Source organism: Sinohyriopsis cumingii, chromosome 1 (genome assembly GCF_028554795.1).
Source record: "Sinohyriopsis cumingii isolate HCF-2022 chromosome 1, ASM2855479v2, whole genome shotgun sequence".
Lineage (NCBI taxonomy): Eukaryota > Metazoa > Mollusca > Bivalvia > Unionida > Unionidae > Sinohyriopsis > Sinohyriopsis cumingii.
This window is the reverse complement of record NC_142961.1, coordinates 128,809,874-128,827,444: the sequence shown is the minus strand read 5'-3', so window position 1 is coordinate 128,827,444 and position 17,571 is coordinate 128,809,874. Positions and strand designations below refer to the sequence as shown.

General features: G+C 33.1%; 1 protein-coding gene across 3 annotated transcripts in view; it reads left to right on the top strand.

Annotated features, from left to right (window-relative positions):
• The window catches only part of LOC149807847 (uncharacterized), a 149,675-nt gene extending 135,266 nt beyond the window's left edge, over window positions 1-14,409 (top strand). For all 3 annotated transcript variants that reach the window (XM_089971378.1, XM_089971377.1, XM_089971379.1), the window contains exons 18-26: window positions 3,782-3,917; window positions 4,305-4,454; window positions 6,745-6,844; window positions 7,205-7,278; window positions 7,943-8,074; window positions 9,224-9,352; window positions 10,486-10,634; window positions 11,368-11,503; window positions 12,462-14,409. In XM_089971378.1, the coding sequence (XP_089827504.1) occupies window positions 3,782-3,917; window positions 4,305-4,454; window positions 6,745-6,844; window positions 7,205-7,278; window positions 7,943-8,074; window positions 9,224-9,352; window positions 10,486-10,634; window positions 11,368-11,503; window positions 12,462-12,542 (1,087 nt within the window). In that variant the 3' untranslated portion in view covers window positions 12,543-14,409. The remainder of the gene's footprint in view (window positions 1-3,781; window positions 3,918-4,304; window positions 4,455-6,744; window positions 6,845-7,204; window positions 7,279-7,942; window positions 8,075-9,223; window positions 9,353-10,485; window positions 10,635-11,367; window positions 11,504-12,461) is intronic.
• The last annotated feature ends 3,162 nt before the right edge of the window (window positions 14,410-17,571 follow it).

The window sequence follows — 17,571 nt, the reverse complement described above, 5'->3', positions numbered from 1 at the left end:
TTTTAGAAATTACTGTAGGATTTGTAATTTCTTAAGTTTATTATGTTTTGTATTTAAGCTTTTATAAGACTAAATGTTTTGGTATAGTGTGTCATCAATGTTAAGACTATGTTAAGATTTACATGGATTTATCTAACATATACCAATTATTTTTCAGTTTTTGTATCCACAGTATATAAATTACAATAAGCTAAATGAGCTTCAACTAATTTGTTCCTCAGTATTATTGTGGTCGTTATAAAACTGTGCAAATATATTTCTAAAATGTTGCCCGCCTTCCGTCATGATCATAATGCGTTAATAATGGATATGTAACGGGAAGCTTATTTTTCATTGACAAGAATGATAAAGGTAACCGGACTACGGTTTGAATGGAACTACAAACACGAATTGAGTGTCAGTATCGTAAATGGAACATATTTAAAAATAAAGCGAATAAACGTTTAACTGACAAGGAGTTGGAAATAATGGATTATATTCAAATGAAGAAACATATGAAATTATTTTCATTTAAGATAATTAAACTTGTACGTCCAATATCACATTTCATCCTATCTGGAAAACATTTATTTAGTAAATGTCTGACAGTGATGTTCCTACAGCTCACAGAAGAAGGATCAAATGCATCAAATGATAGGGCATTTTGTAAATGATGTTGGTATTCACTACTGGCCAAACTTTAAAAAGATGAAATGCCAGTATGAGATGAAAAGAGCCGTAAACAGCGGAATAGGAAACAAAACGATAAAAAAACAACACATAAATATGCAACATCTGCATTGTAATCAATGCATCTCTTCAGAATTGTGATAGCTATGTTGGTTACGTGGTACTATTGATGAACACGATAAACGAAGAGAAACAAGAGAGACTAAACGATGTTATGCAATATGTCATTCATTTAAGTTTAAAGATTTAATTTACTCTATTTTTACCACGATTTCGTCTTTTTCTTCTGAGATACTGTCCCCTTACATGTCCTATTATACGTTTTATTTGTATTTCTCCAATTGAATATTTTTTCTGGATGACATAAGTCCGACCGTCTTCAATAAAATTAGTTTACCTGATCAATTCCAACACAGCGGTTCAATGATAATCATCACAATTATAGCTTCTGAAATGGCTCAATCAGTAAAGGTTCCCATATTATAAAATTAATGAATGCAAACATACACACACAGTGTGGTCATGATATTAGTGTAATGTCTAAAAGGTCAATATGCTTTACATGAGATGTGGCCATGAAGTTATTTAAATGCAATATTTGCGTCACTCACCCTCCCAACTATTCTTTCTGCTGTATTTGTTTATGGTGATCTTATAGAAATAACATTGAAAATGGTTTTGCGACATTTAATGACATCATTGATTCGTATTATTGTTATGGTCAATGACTTCTGATGGATCGGTTTAAGTATCGAAACTGTGTGGATATCTTCCATTGTGTAATGACCACACGAATTTAGTAATTTCCATCTTTAAGTGCTCTTTGATCAGAGACGTTTTCAATATTGAAAATGTCTGTATCTTTCTTGAGGACACATTTTAGCTCGTGCAAGTGATTGGTTCCTTTTCATTAGTTTCTCATAATAACTTCAAATTCACGTAGAGGTAAGTGTCGTCCACGAAATTGTTGTATGTAAGAAAGTAATAATCTAGCAGTTAGCTAACTATTCTGTGAATCCAACCTGCCGCATTTGCCATCCGTCTCCCGAGGATGTCTCACAAAATCCAAACACTAGTCCATACATTGCCATCTCGTCTTGGGTAACGCTTCTTCATGAAACACACCCGATCCTGCAAAAAATGGTACCCATTGTAGTTTGTGACCAGATATGTTACCACCTTGATGTAATTTTTCAAACAGACTTATTTCTATAAATAGTCCACATTCCCCATACTTATTTTGGCACGGTTCTTTGAAATACTCAGTCACACTAGCCTTGATTTCAAGAACTTCAGTGGTGCAAAAATGAATGTTCAGATCAATTCGAAATTCTGAATTGAGATATTGAATCTCTTTGTCTGTTTGTAATCGGGGAGTGTGTTTCAAATGTTGATTAGGCAACAATTGGCAATACTCTCACTAGCTAAATCACCAACAACGCCTACCTTCGAAACATACAACGCCACAACGCAAATCCTTCAGACTAGACTTATATGAAGCCAAGTGCTACACATCTGTTTTGTTTCAAGGTTGGATTATGAAATGTAAATATGTGCATTTGGTGACCATCACATAATTATTATTTGTCTATTCCTGTAAGTGTTGGATAGCCAATGTAGGTAATGGATGATCATTGACTGCTTGATCTTATTCTAAAGATAACAACAAAATTAGTTTAACATGTGTAAGTAATCGCAAAATATGGATATCTTTGTAGTTTATCCGGACATTTTATAATTTCAGCTAAACCCTTAAATAGTTTGGGAAATTGAAAACCAACTTTATAGGGTGTAATTTGTAGTTTGCGTTAGATCCCGTGAAAGTTTCATATTTTCAACATTTCGTTAGACACATCCCTTATTTCGCAAGACAGTCCATTAGCGTCACTTTTAGTCATGTTAATTATAATTCTATTATGGGTTGGTTCCACTGATTATGCAAGTCATCTCATCAGTACAACAAATCGCAAATTTACCGCTAAGATAATATTTGTTATAGTTATACAATATATATTATATTCCATGCATGTGTCCAGCGGACTCTAGGCAGCTTTATGTCCAAGATAATTCCTCTGTTTAATTTCTAAAATGACGAGTCAATGGTTGCGATAGTGAGTATCTAACTCATATTAGGTGTGTTAATCTTCTTTACTGTACCCCAGAATTTACATCCTAAACTTACGCATCAGTTACTAGATTTATTTGTTTATCAGTAATATTGTGTTGTGGACAAGAGGTGTCGGCGTATTGTCAGTCCTGGTATGTGCTGGTCAGTAACAATGTGTATTTGTTAGTGTGCGTAGGTGTTGGTCAAAATATGTGGGACCTGGTTTGAAGACTATGTAATGGTTTGCTGGTGTTGTGAGAGTCAAATGTTCTTTCTGGCCAATAGTACTGCAAACTGGTTAGTTGGCATTGGTGCTGGTTAGTAACGGGTTGCTGCTCAGAAAGACGTATCATTGGTTACTTGGCGCAGGTGTTTCTTATTATATGAGAGTGCTAGTCATTGATATTTTTTGTAAGTGAATGTGAGTGTTGGTTTGTAGATGAATTTGTTAGTCATTATGTGTTTCATGCTTGTCAATAGGTCGAGCGTGGTTGCACCCAAAATGAAGACCATTATCAAATTCCCATATTTGGACTACAGCGATCTAATGTTAAATTCCTATAGCCATTATGGTTGTACCGATTATTAATTATGTTCACACCTTATATATCAAAATCATAACCTCCATAGCGAAACACTGCAAACTCTAAGTCCACTTCTATATTGGTGATTACATTGGATTTGAATCTGTAAGACAGTGATTAATAATGAAGCAATAGCCCATGTAAATGTGATTTTATGTATACGTATTGCAATATAATGGTAACGAAAATAACAACTCCATTGACATTAAATAATATAAACAATGTGTCTAATAAAAACTGGGTGTAGCTTTTAAATAAAATGTCTGACTGATGATGTAGAATAATGAAATCATCACTGCCCTTAATTTCGCTCAAAATGTATTTGTTCAGCATTTGGACGTTCTCATTGTAATTAGATTTGTATTGTATTCAATTCAGTTAAATACTTGTTTCCACTTTTCTTTACTATCTTTATAAACAGTGCTGGAATCGGTAGGACAGGAACCTTTCTGGCTCTTGACTACCTACTTGACCAGGCAGAGGAGCTGGGCTACATCAATGTGGTGAAATGCATAGAGACCATCAGGAAACAGAGAGTCAACCTCGTGCAGACTCTTGTAAGGATTATTATGATACACATCATAAAGATGACTACTCCGACGACAACGAAAATGTTTATGATAATATTGAATTTTTATAGAGGAGAGATTTTACATAATTTTACATACATTGCATACACAGAGTTGATAAACAAACGTATCTACCGACCACTGAAACTGTATCTATTTTAATCTCTGGTGGGCAGAACTACTTAGCTTGGTTTGACGTCGCTGCGTCAACTTCATTACAACGAGCATAACAGATAATATAGGTATGCGATTAGTGCAGCAAATGCAGTGTAATTAATACATATTAAACGTTATATACGATATTACATAGGGAGGAAATGTGTTTACGTCCTACAAACTTGAACCAGATGATCTTTATTTTCATTTAATTTTCAGGAACAGTACATCTTTCTACACGAGGCTCTCCTCGAAGCATTAACTTGTACCACTATGGCTGTGTCGACTAGTGAATTCCAAGAAACTCACAAGAAACTACTTGAAATAGACATTACGACAAGAAAACGAATGTTGGATGATGAATTCGAAGTACGTAATTACACCTTTCATGCTTTTACTAAGCAAAGCTATAGTGTCATGTTTAGAACGTCGTATTACATATATCAATATGATGTGTCCTATCTAAACGTTCATACAACTCATTTTTTAAGGTTTAGCTTTTTTCCACGTAATTTAATGATTTTTAATAGCATACAATAGTCCATGTTTTCAAGACATTAAAACTGTTTTCATTAAAATCTTAACATAGTTCCCATTGGATATTCATTATACAAACTTCGTCTTACGTTATCGATTTGTGTAGTTATCATTTTTCGGCAAAATAAGTTACTTTTTTAAAATCCAATACATATTTTTAAACAAGACACCATATATAGACATTTTCTTTCGAACGAGTTTAAAACGTTTAAACTTGGAATTTATTTGGCTATGAATTCGTTTGTCTTCATTATGGATATTTTCATTAATAAACAACATAGATCTTTACATGCTTAAAAACAACGATGATTGTTGATATCATTGTAACTTATATTAAAAACGCGATCCGTACTATCAATGGCGCAAACAGTGTAGGGTGATGTCAAGCGGATGTGCATGTTGATGAATAATTTTATAAAGAGATGGTTTTTGGAACGTGGTTATCTAGGTAATTCCCATTTTCTGGAAGGTGCATTTGTTAAATTTTGATTCGAGTCATTACAGAAATTAGTTGACTGGTGATGTATGGGCTAAGTAGGTTTTGTACATCTTAAATCATAAACTCCTTTACAATATATTTCGTGAATTATGAACGTGTAGCGTAACACAGAGAGCTTGACGTATTACCCATTATGATTTTATACCTTTTTTATACTGACTTTTGTACTCCAAGCGTTGATTTACCTCCCATTGATATGAGATAACTCCAAGCGGTATATTACCATCTCAGAATGTAACTCATATTGTATATCTCATAGATCCTTATCACATTAATAGGAAGTTTTCGCCGTAATTATGCCGTCAATTAAAAACGATGCATTATGTACTTCAGTCCAAAGTAAATAATTACCTTTGTATTGTGAATATCATTGTCAAAATGTATAAAGTTCATATATATGTCAAGCACAGGCTGTTGACCGAAACTTGAGCGTTAAGTCGTGATCAGCAATTAACTACCTTTAGTGTCAGACGCGGGACTACAATTCTGTTCACAACCTCTTTGCTAAGTTGATGACACTTTAGTTACAACTATATACATTGACCTTTTCTATTCCATGACAGTAGAGTATGACGTGAAGACTTTGTATGCTATTTGAGAAGAAACTCATGATTCGTTGCTTGCTTGTTATGATGCAATACAACGCATATGGTTGGTTGCATATAATGTGGCACGTGCGAAGACGTTATACTATCCCAACGACGTAACAATGTAGTTTATATTTGCTCAGTTTCGTTTATCCCACGTCCTCATTAATACTTCAGTGCATACATTTCGACAATACAGGAATTAGGCTCTCGTGTACTTTATACACGGAAAGAAAGGGACAAGGCTTCGATTACATAGGGATTGAATAATATTTAGGACAATGAAGAAAACTGAAATCGTACGAGCTTTGAGAAGTGTGGAAAATAGAAAGCACAACTACTTTGTTTTCACAATATTCAAATAGATCTCCGAACATAATAGTATTCCTCTTCGATAATATATATAACGATTCGTATTAATGAATCGATTATTTTGCATAAATCCACTGTATAATAAAATATCAAAGAACACGTCTTATCTGAGCTTACTCGCGTTTTCATGATCTCAAACACTCCTAGTTTATTAAACACGATGATTATGCAGACTTATATATCCGTCATTGCTTATGTGGTTTCGTTAACTCAGTCAACGTCCCTATATTCGATATATTTGTATTTTATAAAAAAAACACTATTTAGTAAATTAAATGTGTCACCTATTTCCGTTAAAATATTGTTTTATATTTCAAACCCTTAAAAAGTGTACTTCTTCAGCGAAATTTGACACCAATCAATTCAGTAAAGAGTCGGTATATTGTCTACTGGAAATTAAAACAGAACCATATGATTTGTAAGTGCATCCCTCTCTATAAATCAAAATTGGTGCTATAAACACTCATTACCTGTATTTTTATGGCGACATATAAGGCATTTAGGAACAAAGCACTTCCTAGAAACAGTGAATCCCTTACAAAACATAATAAACTGTTTCTCATGAAGTGGTTTTGTAATGTCCCTTTTATAAACTCACCACGCCTTTATCGCGTATCCGCATGTTTAGGTTATCTAAAATTTAAATATCTTTGTTTATATGCAGAAGCTACCCATGTATGTGTCCGATCCAGAAGAAGACGTTTATGCAAACGCGAAGAACGTGGAAAATCGGCATAAAAACAGATATTCAAACATTTTGCCAGGTATCTTTGGAACATGCGTTTCGTTCTAGAGTTTCAATATCACATAACTTTATGGAAAAGAATCAAACGTTCATGACAATTAAATATCCTTTTCTTTGAGAAATGAGATTAGAAGTTCACTATTGACATAGTTTTGGAAGCTGTTTTCATTTGTTTTATATAATCGATGTACATAACCAGCCTCTCCAACAAATTCATTACAGTGCTAATGAATTCCGGCTTTTCTACAAAATGTGACATCATTAATATTGTGTCCTATTTTAAACACTTTTAGGTGTTGTATTTGGAAATAATTTTGTGTATATATTTGGTTGTAAATATATTATATAAGAAATTTATTTCGAACTGTTTCCTTTTCAGACAAAAGCCATTGCCCGTTATTAAATGTCTACGTCAAAGGGAGAGATTCTTACATCAATGCTGTCTTCCTACCTGTATGTGATCTGTTTTCAACGTGCCAAATCATAGTTTTCAGATATATTGGTTTCCCAAAATGACAACGTGTCCCATTTTTGAACTGACTATTTATAAGAGAAAATTGTGTGCATTCCGCAACTTATTAAATGGTTGCCAAGCATGCATAATATATGCTAATCACTGTCTTGATCGTTAGATTGACTAGATATTATTTTTACTAACGACATCCCGAGGAAACATGACACATCATTTGAAAATATGACGAAGTTTCTATATAAGCTTCACGAAAGCTATAATTGCGAAGTCATTTAAAACCTACAATATATTTGCACATTTAACTGACCGATAAATGCATCTACCAATAACATAGGAAAAGTGTTGACTCCACCTGATTTTGATAAAACAATAATAATGCTTACTTTACGTCCCCAATTAATGTAGGTTTAATACATATAGATTCTTCTCATAAAGTCGGTTCTTGTTGGCAATAGGTATTAACTAATAAAAAGCTAATGAATCATAATTCGTAGAGAATTATGCATAAATACAGAGCTCATTATGTGTATCGTGTATATATATATATATATATATATATATATATATATATATATATATATATATATAAGAAAATGAGATAAGTGGGAAGATGGACATATATCACATCATGCGTATATTATACAGGCTTACAAGGAGAACAACATCTTTATCATCACCCAAACACCACTTGAGAACACAATCGTGGATTTTTGGAGAATGGTGTACCAGTTTGAAGTTGGTTCTATTGTGATGCTGAATACGCTATCAGAAATGAAGGTAATGCTGAAATAAACGCGCAACCTCTGCTATGCAAATAAGTGTAAATCAATTTCCCATAATGACCACTTAGCATCACTTAAGATTATAAATGCACGCCAACACAAACGTCTTCTACAAAGTAATCTGGCCCACTGAGTTTCCATGGATATATTTGATTCCTTTAAAATTACTTAAATTCCTTTTCAAAGGAAAAACATAATTCGTAGTCTCTGTAACCTTACTTGCAATATGCATACATGTCATTGCGGGAGAGTAATGGGACTTAGAAGAAGAAATTGTTTGTGGGCAATGTTCCCAAATTATAGCACAAGCTTGCCCTCAGTGCATTCGCGGATATTGCAAACAATGCTGTGTATTATTCGAGGCTATAACCTGTACCTGGGACTTACACTTTCATTATCATCCGTCAATGGTCACAATAGAGAATCTCTTAAAATTGATGCATTTAAATTTAGTAAGACATATGTTAATAGTACCTATACTTTCTCACAGCTATGTATTAATTTGCTGGTAAAGTGGTTTACGCAAGCCAGGATTTATAATAGTATATTACTTCTCTTGTCAGTGACATTGATGTCTCATGTAATGCAAATGATTTGTATGGTTCTATGATGTTATTATTAAAGTTCACTCTCATCTAAGGCTAATTTAAATTATTAAAAGATATAGTTAACTTTACTTTTCGAAGACTAAATAATATTGATAAAAAATTGTACAGTCTTTTGCTGCGGGAGTGGGTGTGTCTGTGCCTGTGTGTGTGTGTGTGTGTGTGTGATTCCATTTATAATTAACGAAGCTAATATTTAAATACAACCACAAAAGATACAACCTTGTTTAAGTAGTAGGGACAGCTGCTAATAGTTCAAGAAGAAGGACAAGGGAGTATATGTATCGCAGTAAGCAGTATTATATTATATTCAAGGCTATCTGTTTTTTGTTTGTGACAGATAGCATTGTTAATCACAATGACAAATACAGCTGAAAAAGCAAAGTGGAATATGACAAGTAATCATTGTCATTCTTACTTTTTAAATAACTTTCTGTGTATATGGTTGATATTTAAAAGCATTACTAAAATGAACATGAAATATGTTAAAGATTTGTATGCCACTAATGTTTTCTGTACGTTTCACATTTTTTTTTAAGGAAAACGAACTCTACTGGACAGAGGACAACAAAGTGTTAGAGATAGGACCCTTCAGAATCACTCTTGAAAGTAAATCCTGCGATGACATTTGTACAAATTATACAATGATACTGCAATACCAAGAAGAGGTCAGTAAACTGAAGACACATTTTATTAGCATCACCACATTCGTGATGTTCAAATTACAACGTCTTGATAAGAACAATTTAAGATATGGCGATACAACAAAAATAAATATCAAATTCATCTAACTCGAACGTTTTTTCTTTACATCCTCCATGTGTGCTATCAAAGTTAACACATCTCTGCTACATACTAATGGAACAATATACACTTTAGTAATTGTATCATAATAACGAGCTATAAAAGGAGCAGAATACAGAAAGCAAATTGTCTTTACTTTGTATGACTCCATGCAACTGGTTTTCAATTTGTCTAGAATTTCGTGATAATTTTAAAACAATTCTAAGAGTGTGCCTTTTGGCCTAAAGTTAATTTATGTCCACAACCTATTATATGAATTCAATCATCTGGTCATATATTTGAATAATAGACGGATGCAAATAGTCTAATTTACTAGTACATGAACAGGTTATGTTTATCACATTGTTCACTGATATGAGAGGGGATCGCCTTACAATAGGATAGCTATACCACATTCATATCATTAAACATCTAACGGAGTTTAACTAATGCCAACTTGGTGTGCTTAGCAAGACATAATCCAGTGTAGAATTACATCATTATTTATTGTTGATATACACAAGTCGATCATTTGTTTTAACTTAGCTTTACGTTTCATGTTCGCTGCTTAGTTGTTATCAACTTTAAGCATCAATCCCATCAAGCAATTCACTGTTTGGATTAATATAAATTACAGGTTTTAAAACTGAACCTTACGGTCAATTAAAGTGTACTAAACTAAGGTTTTTATTCCAAATGCAGTACATTTAAACCAGCACAATTTTACAAATGAAGATATACTGTGGCACTCAATAAAGATCGGCAATATTTAAAATAAGTTTACTCCTAACCAAATACCTTTTATTCCCAGCATTGATTCAGTCTCAGGAATATATATATATATATATATATATATATATATATATATATATATATATATATATATATATATATATATATATATATATATATATATATATATATATATATATATATATATATATATATATATATATATATATTAATTCCTTATTCTTCTTAATAATGTGTGTACTTTTAATATGTATTGGCATTTTAGCAGCGTCGGAGGGTCCGTTTAAGCAGAGCTGCCTACTGGGAAGATGGGAAGCCTGTCCCCATGTCACCGACAGCAATGTTGAAGCAGATTGATCTTATAGAGAAATGGCAGCAAGAATCGGGCAGCAAACCTATTATTGTTCACTGCATGTAATATTACTGTAACGTCTTATATAATTCTTATACTGTCAGTAATAACCCGACGATTGTTTGCTGCATACAAACTCATGCAGCATAACTCATTCCTCGTAACCGCTTTCATTCTTATTGTTTTCATTTGTGGACTAATTCAGAAAGAGGTACATAGCAATTTCAGTTATATATAACCGACCATACATTATCGTGTATTAATATGTTCCTTTTATGTTTTGTTCTTTTTGCGACCGACATTGAACACTGACAAATTTATAACAACAAAATTATGAATATCGTAGGATTAAGATTTGTAATTGATAGATTATGTGCTAATGCAGCTATAAACTGAAATAGTACCTTATATTAAAAAATATTTGAAATATTATATTTGCGTTAATATCCTTTGTAGGTAGATCGTGTGATAATATAGGTGTACGCCGAACACCAGATATATCTTAATAAGGTCAATAACTACCACTTACCTTCATATTTTAACACAGGTAGAAAATTATATTAAATAGTATTGAACGATGTAAGCGATTATGTATTTCTTAATTAAATCTAGATGTTGCAGATCACCGAAAAGAACTATTCTGATTACAAGCCAACCCCGGAAGAATAATAATGTATGTAGAAAGGGTTTGTATGCGATTTATTTTCGGCCAAATGGTTCTCACATTCCTTAAATATCAAATTGATCTTTTACGTTACAAATGAAATATATACAATGCACTATGATTTTAATCAGGAACGGCGCTGAAAAAAGTGGCTTGTTCTGTGTGATTGCCGCATTGTTAGAAAGGACCAAAATCGAGCAGGATGTTGCTGTGGAACAAATAATTAAACAGATGAGAAGTCGACGACCTCAGATCATTCCAAATGTGGTAAGATGTGTTAACTTTATTAGCTATTAAACTATCATTTTATTTTTAAATTACTAATCAATTATGTAGTAAACATTCTTTAGGATATATAAATGCAAACTAAAGTTGTTGATTGCTTATTGTTCGAGAAATATGAATTATCTTACAATTATTAAAATAATTTCGTCAAGGAAATGTATTTTCACCAGACTTTAGGAATCGAGATGTTAATGATCTTGTAAGATAGTAAGATCTGTTAAGACAATTATAATATAAGCATTACCTGAAAAAGCATAAATGAATTTCCCTCCTCGTTCACTTAAAACAAGGTCAAGATTATAAATTCCCTAATCTGTTGGAGTGTTGAACATAATTACAAAACCTACCCTGCAACAAATTGAATGTGATTATTATCTAGTAGTAAGTGTATTGCACTGTAATAGGGGTAATGAGGATGTCGTGTGCGATAATAAGTATGATGAAAATGATAGCCTCAAGACATTCATATTTATAATTATGATCGCGATATTTCAGATGAATAATATGTAAAACTGCACATATTTTGTAACTTTAAGAAGCTGAATCCAATATTTGTGTTTCAATAACCAACTTAAACTACAATTACTGGGGTTTTCTATCTTCTAGACAAACAACGATATCAAACCCAGCCAACGAAAAAATTGATCAATTGCGTAAACAGTCCAAATTTGGAAGAAGCTGAAATATCTAGAATGAATTAAAAATAATAAATCGAGCTGGTTAAAGAACATTCTTTTTTCAAAATAGATGCAGTGGTGATGAAAATCAAATTTTGGTCTCTACCATAACCATCGTCAATTTCTACATAATATAAAAGTAACTGCTTAATACACCGAATGCCATTCGAAGTCCTTTAAGAGGCTACAGATATAGCATGCACTTCATGGCCGGTCATATAGTTCATATTAGTTATGTTTGTTGTATTATTTATCTATTCCAGGATCAGTTCAAGTTCTGTTACGACGCTATGTTGGCCTATCTGAATCAGTTTGACACCTATTCCAATTTCACAGGACTGTGAATAAGACGTATGCACGTGTCAATATAAATAGAACACGCCTGATATTAATAACCTCTATTCCCTAGCTTAGAACGTGGTTATTAAAATCCACACAAGTAGTTATATAATGTATACATTCAGTTGAAAATGTATTTAAGTTCTAGTTCAACTTTGTTTATTGACTATTACCATTATTACAGTTAATTATAGTGACTGACATTAGAGTCTATAATTGACAAAAGAATATAAACATTGTAGGATTTATGTAAAAGTAATATTGCTTTTAAAGGAATCGTACTTATTGGCAAAATTACGTTTACATCCATCTACACACCAATACCGAAATGGCAAGACTTATTTAGCAGATTATTTCGCGTGACTTGCGAATTTGTGTCTGTTTTAGATCTTGTCTAGTCAGTGGTACATTTCAAATCAAGAATTCGAGTCTTTCCAAGTTCAGTTTCACGCAATTTATGCTTTTTCTTTAAATACAAATTATGTGGAAATGCCATGAAATCGTCTATTTTTGTGCTTTCTAGTAAACCCGTTTACTCACTAAATCATAATTGTAATAGTTGTCAATATATAATCATGTATATTCGTTTAGCTCTTATCACATGTATTATGCTTGTATTGTTAGCTATGGTGATACCTGAGAAAAAGTTATATAGCATTAGAATTTCTAGCTGTGGCTAATTCTGTTTTATAATCTCCAATATGTTAGATTTAACAAATGTGCAAACGTACATGCAGTCATATACCTGCTGTGTCCTGTATTTAATTGAAAACATACTTTTAGTTGTGTTATAACTACTATTACTGACTTGTATACAGGATGTTAGAGGTGATGTGATTAATGCATTATTGCGACAATGACATCCTGTTAGTTATGTCTATCGCAAAGATGCTAAATATCAGCCGAAATTATTGCAAATCCTGACCTTGATTCGAGAATCAACTATTTATTTCCAAAATCTCTCCTTAAAAAAAAATAAGAGCATTATCAGTATATAAATAAACAGTTATAAAGCAATTTTGTATATTGAACTTAATTTTATGATACTTTGCATGTCATCATTGCCATAGGAAATATTGTACAATGTCCACTTGAGATTTGTGCCATGTCATTAGATGTGATTTCATAATACTGTTAAGAGTGGGGATAAATCAAGCCAATGGAATGCACTTTTCCCGATGCGTATATACTATTCAAGTTGCAAACATTTTCTGGAATTGTGTCGTTTATTACGATTTCCTTATCATTTTAGTGAAATGACCCTCAATTCTAATACATTTTAAATAAGTAAATATAGAGCGAATACAATACAGTATAATTAGTTCTAAACGTGTACGCCAGATGGATGTTTTTGTTTCTGCAACATTGTACATCTGAAAAATGTTCAGATCAATTCTGTAAATGTAAATGTTGATGTATAAGTGACATTAGTGTGTAAAAGAAATCCATAATTGAACAATCGTGTACATCTCAATAAATTGAATAATGCATTTATTTGCAAACTTTCAAACTATATTCTACCTTCTTTAGTGATGTGGTGTGTATATTATACGGGCACCTGTTTAATACCTCTATTCTAGAATTTGCTCTCGTATAATTTATTTTCATGACAAAAGGATATACAAATAATTATGTCTAATTTCACAAGGATTTCAATACTTTAGAACAACAGTTACGTTTATATAATCTGAATATTGTGTTTACTCTTTGACGTTTTGTATGCATGATTTAGTTACCTTCTAAAATTGTTGTATTTAAAATACATTATTTGTATGAGCCAGAAATGATATGCACGCTCGTTGATTTATGTACCATAACCAAATTGTTTATGAAATTACTGTACTGTAATTATCTTATATAAATATCGAAAAAATCCATTGCATTTTCTAATTCCAGCGTTATTTTTCTTTAGAAAATAAAACATATATATATATATATATATATATATATATATATATATATATATATATATATATATATATATGTGTGTGTGTGTGTGTGAATGTGTGTGTGTTTGTGTGTGTGTGTGTGTGTGTGTGTGTGAGTGAAAAGATTTTTCCTATGCAAGCACGTCCAAAAGTATGTCGCTCAACCAGGACAGTATGAGTTCAGGAACATTAGTAGTCCTATATAAATGTTTTCAAATTTTTGTATCTTATTAGGAATAACTAACTTTATACGAAATTGGTGTCAGCACCGCATGCAGTATATTTCGCCTTGGGCTATAACACTACACTTTCTGAACTTCGCGGCTTTAGAGGGAGTGTCTGAAAGGTCATAAATTCCTGTAACGTATAGTACTTCGAAAATAAATCGAAGGGCTCATTCGTTTACGCTTTCCTAGCAATAGATGGCGATGTGTGCATTTTTAGGCGACGTATTTGCCGACTTAGCCTAATATTGTATATGCATACACATGGACTACTGAAAAATATTTAAACATAATAATAGTAATAATGATTGTAACTGAAGTGGAAACATAATTGTGTTTATTCTATCATAAGGAACATGGTTGCAAAATCTGCATACAATCTACAATTATAGGTAATGATTTAAAGGTGGAAATTGTGAAAAGAAATAAACTGAAATGCTTCATGCAAGTTAAAAACTCCATTTTCTTTGAACATTTCCTTGGCTATATATGTAGACTTTTTCCAAACTGTCTTGTTCTACTGCTACAACCTCCTTAGTTGTTAAAAAAAACCGCCATCACGTGATACCCGCCAGTCAACCCGTTTATGCTATGATGGACCCTCATTAATTGCTTTAAACGACCACTCATTGGCGCTCCACACTACATTGTGTTCTAGACAGAATGAACTGGGACTATATTCAACATTACTTAAATGTAAACAAAAGAGAAAAATGAAACGTTGTTTCAAAGCTGGCCATCGTAGAACAGGACGAAGAATTTCAGTTATCTACCGTACACCCTTTCCGGTTCAAACATTTAAAAATAGGCCGTTAATTTAGATAACATAATTCAAATCCCTATCAAATCGTCAACCTTTGTGTCAATTATCGAAAATATACCTTTGCGTATTGCACCATTCAATGATTAATAAGTAGGACAATCGGAAATATGGCAAAGAAGTCAGGCGATGAGCCCAATTGTGCAGTTCTAACATCCGCCGCTTACTCCATCACGTCGTTCTCCCACCACTCTCGCGGAGTTGGAATTACTGTCATCACAAATAACCCACGATCAAACGACTTAACCACACCACAACTTTCAATTTCTATTACACATCGTTTGAACTAGTCCAAACCATACTTACACTGGAACAAAGGTCGCTGCATTTGTTCTGCGTTTACCGCACTCCTCAAAGTACAATAAACAAGCTGACTCTCTCTTTCTGAAACAGTTTCCTAATCTGCTGAAGTAAGAAAATTCGATAGGTGGCAACCTGATTATTCTTGTAGATTTCAACTTTCACTTTGACTGTCCCGGAAACCCAAACACATATAAACTCCTTGGTTCAATTAAAGTATTCAACCTCACACAGTCATTTAACCAGACTATATTCTTTATAAACATTATGACAATATTATACGTTCCTCCCTGTGATCCCGCGAACTTACATCATACCTCCACTGCATTATATGCCATGCTAACGTATCAGTTCATACCCTCCACCTTCATTTGCTACTAAGAGTAACCTCTGTATGATAAAAAGAAACAAACTAATGAATGACATCCAAGTAAACCTAACAACTTGCCTAGCTCCTTAAGCAGAACAACCCGAAGGCTGCCTGCGTTCATTGCTCATCGGGTGTGCACCAGTCACCAAGTGCAGAGTATCAATTCAAAAAATGTTCTCCGTGGTATAGTAATGTTGGGGACCGGCTTCGCACAGCTAAAACATACCACCGTAAAGCTGAGAGGCTTTGGCTTTCCACCAGACTCACTATTCATAAGCAAATATATGAAGCCGCAAGAAAAATGTTACAAACGTAATCCATGCAACGAAATCAGCCCACTACAGTAATAAGATCATGTAAAGTTCTAGCTGAAAAGAGCTCTTTGAGATTACTAAGAAGCTAATGTCAAGAAAGAAATGTACATCACATGCAACTAGTTTTTCTCTAGTCGACCTTCCAGACCTGTTTGCAAATTTCTTCCGTGACAAAGTAGTAAACGATTAGAGAAAAGCTTGACAACACAATTGCAACAGACTCGTCGTCACCATATAGGTGAACAGACTTTTAGCGGCAACTATTAGCAGCATTTAAACCTGTCTCTACCGATTTAGTACGTACACTCGTAATGAAGAGTACACCAAAGTCATATAAATCTGATCCATTTCCAGCATCACTGCCGCATGAGTACTTCGATCCAGTATTGCCTTCATTAACTGATGTTATTAAGACCTCTCTCTCATCCGGAGAATCATTCTTTAAAACTGCCATTGTAGAGCCTCTGCTGAAGAAACCAACACTAGACCATAACGATTTAAAGAACTACCGCCCAGTTTCTTATCTAACATTCTTATAAAAAATCTTAGAGAAGGTTGTTCTATCCCAGCTTGTATCTGATCTGAATTCAAACGGTCTGTATAGTGATGTTCAATTTTCATATCGCCCTTGCCACATTACTAAAGCTGCTCTTCTAAAAATAGTTAATGACATTCTCTTTGCTTTGGATAGCGGAAATATTAAAGACCTCACCCTCCTTGATTTGTCTGCAGCATTTGACAAAGTAGACCATTTGATACGAAAACGAAGTGGTATGGACAACAATCTTTTGCATACCAGGGCCCAGCAACATGGAACAAATTGCCCACTTTAGTTAGACACAAAGAACGTGATCCGAATCAAGAGTGCTCTTACAACTCATATCGACTGCAAGAAGAAACTTAAAAGCCTAATAATGTTCCCTAGCTTATGTTTTATGGTTTTAATTTCCCAGTTTTTGTGTTTTTGTAATAATATCATTATATATGTTTTTTATGTCATAGGTTTTGCCTAATGTAGTAAAGCGGTTAGAGCTTTTAAAGATTATGCGCAATACAATGTCCTCATTATTATTATATG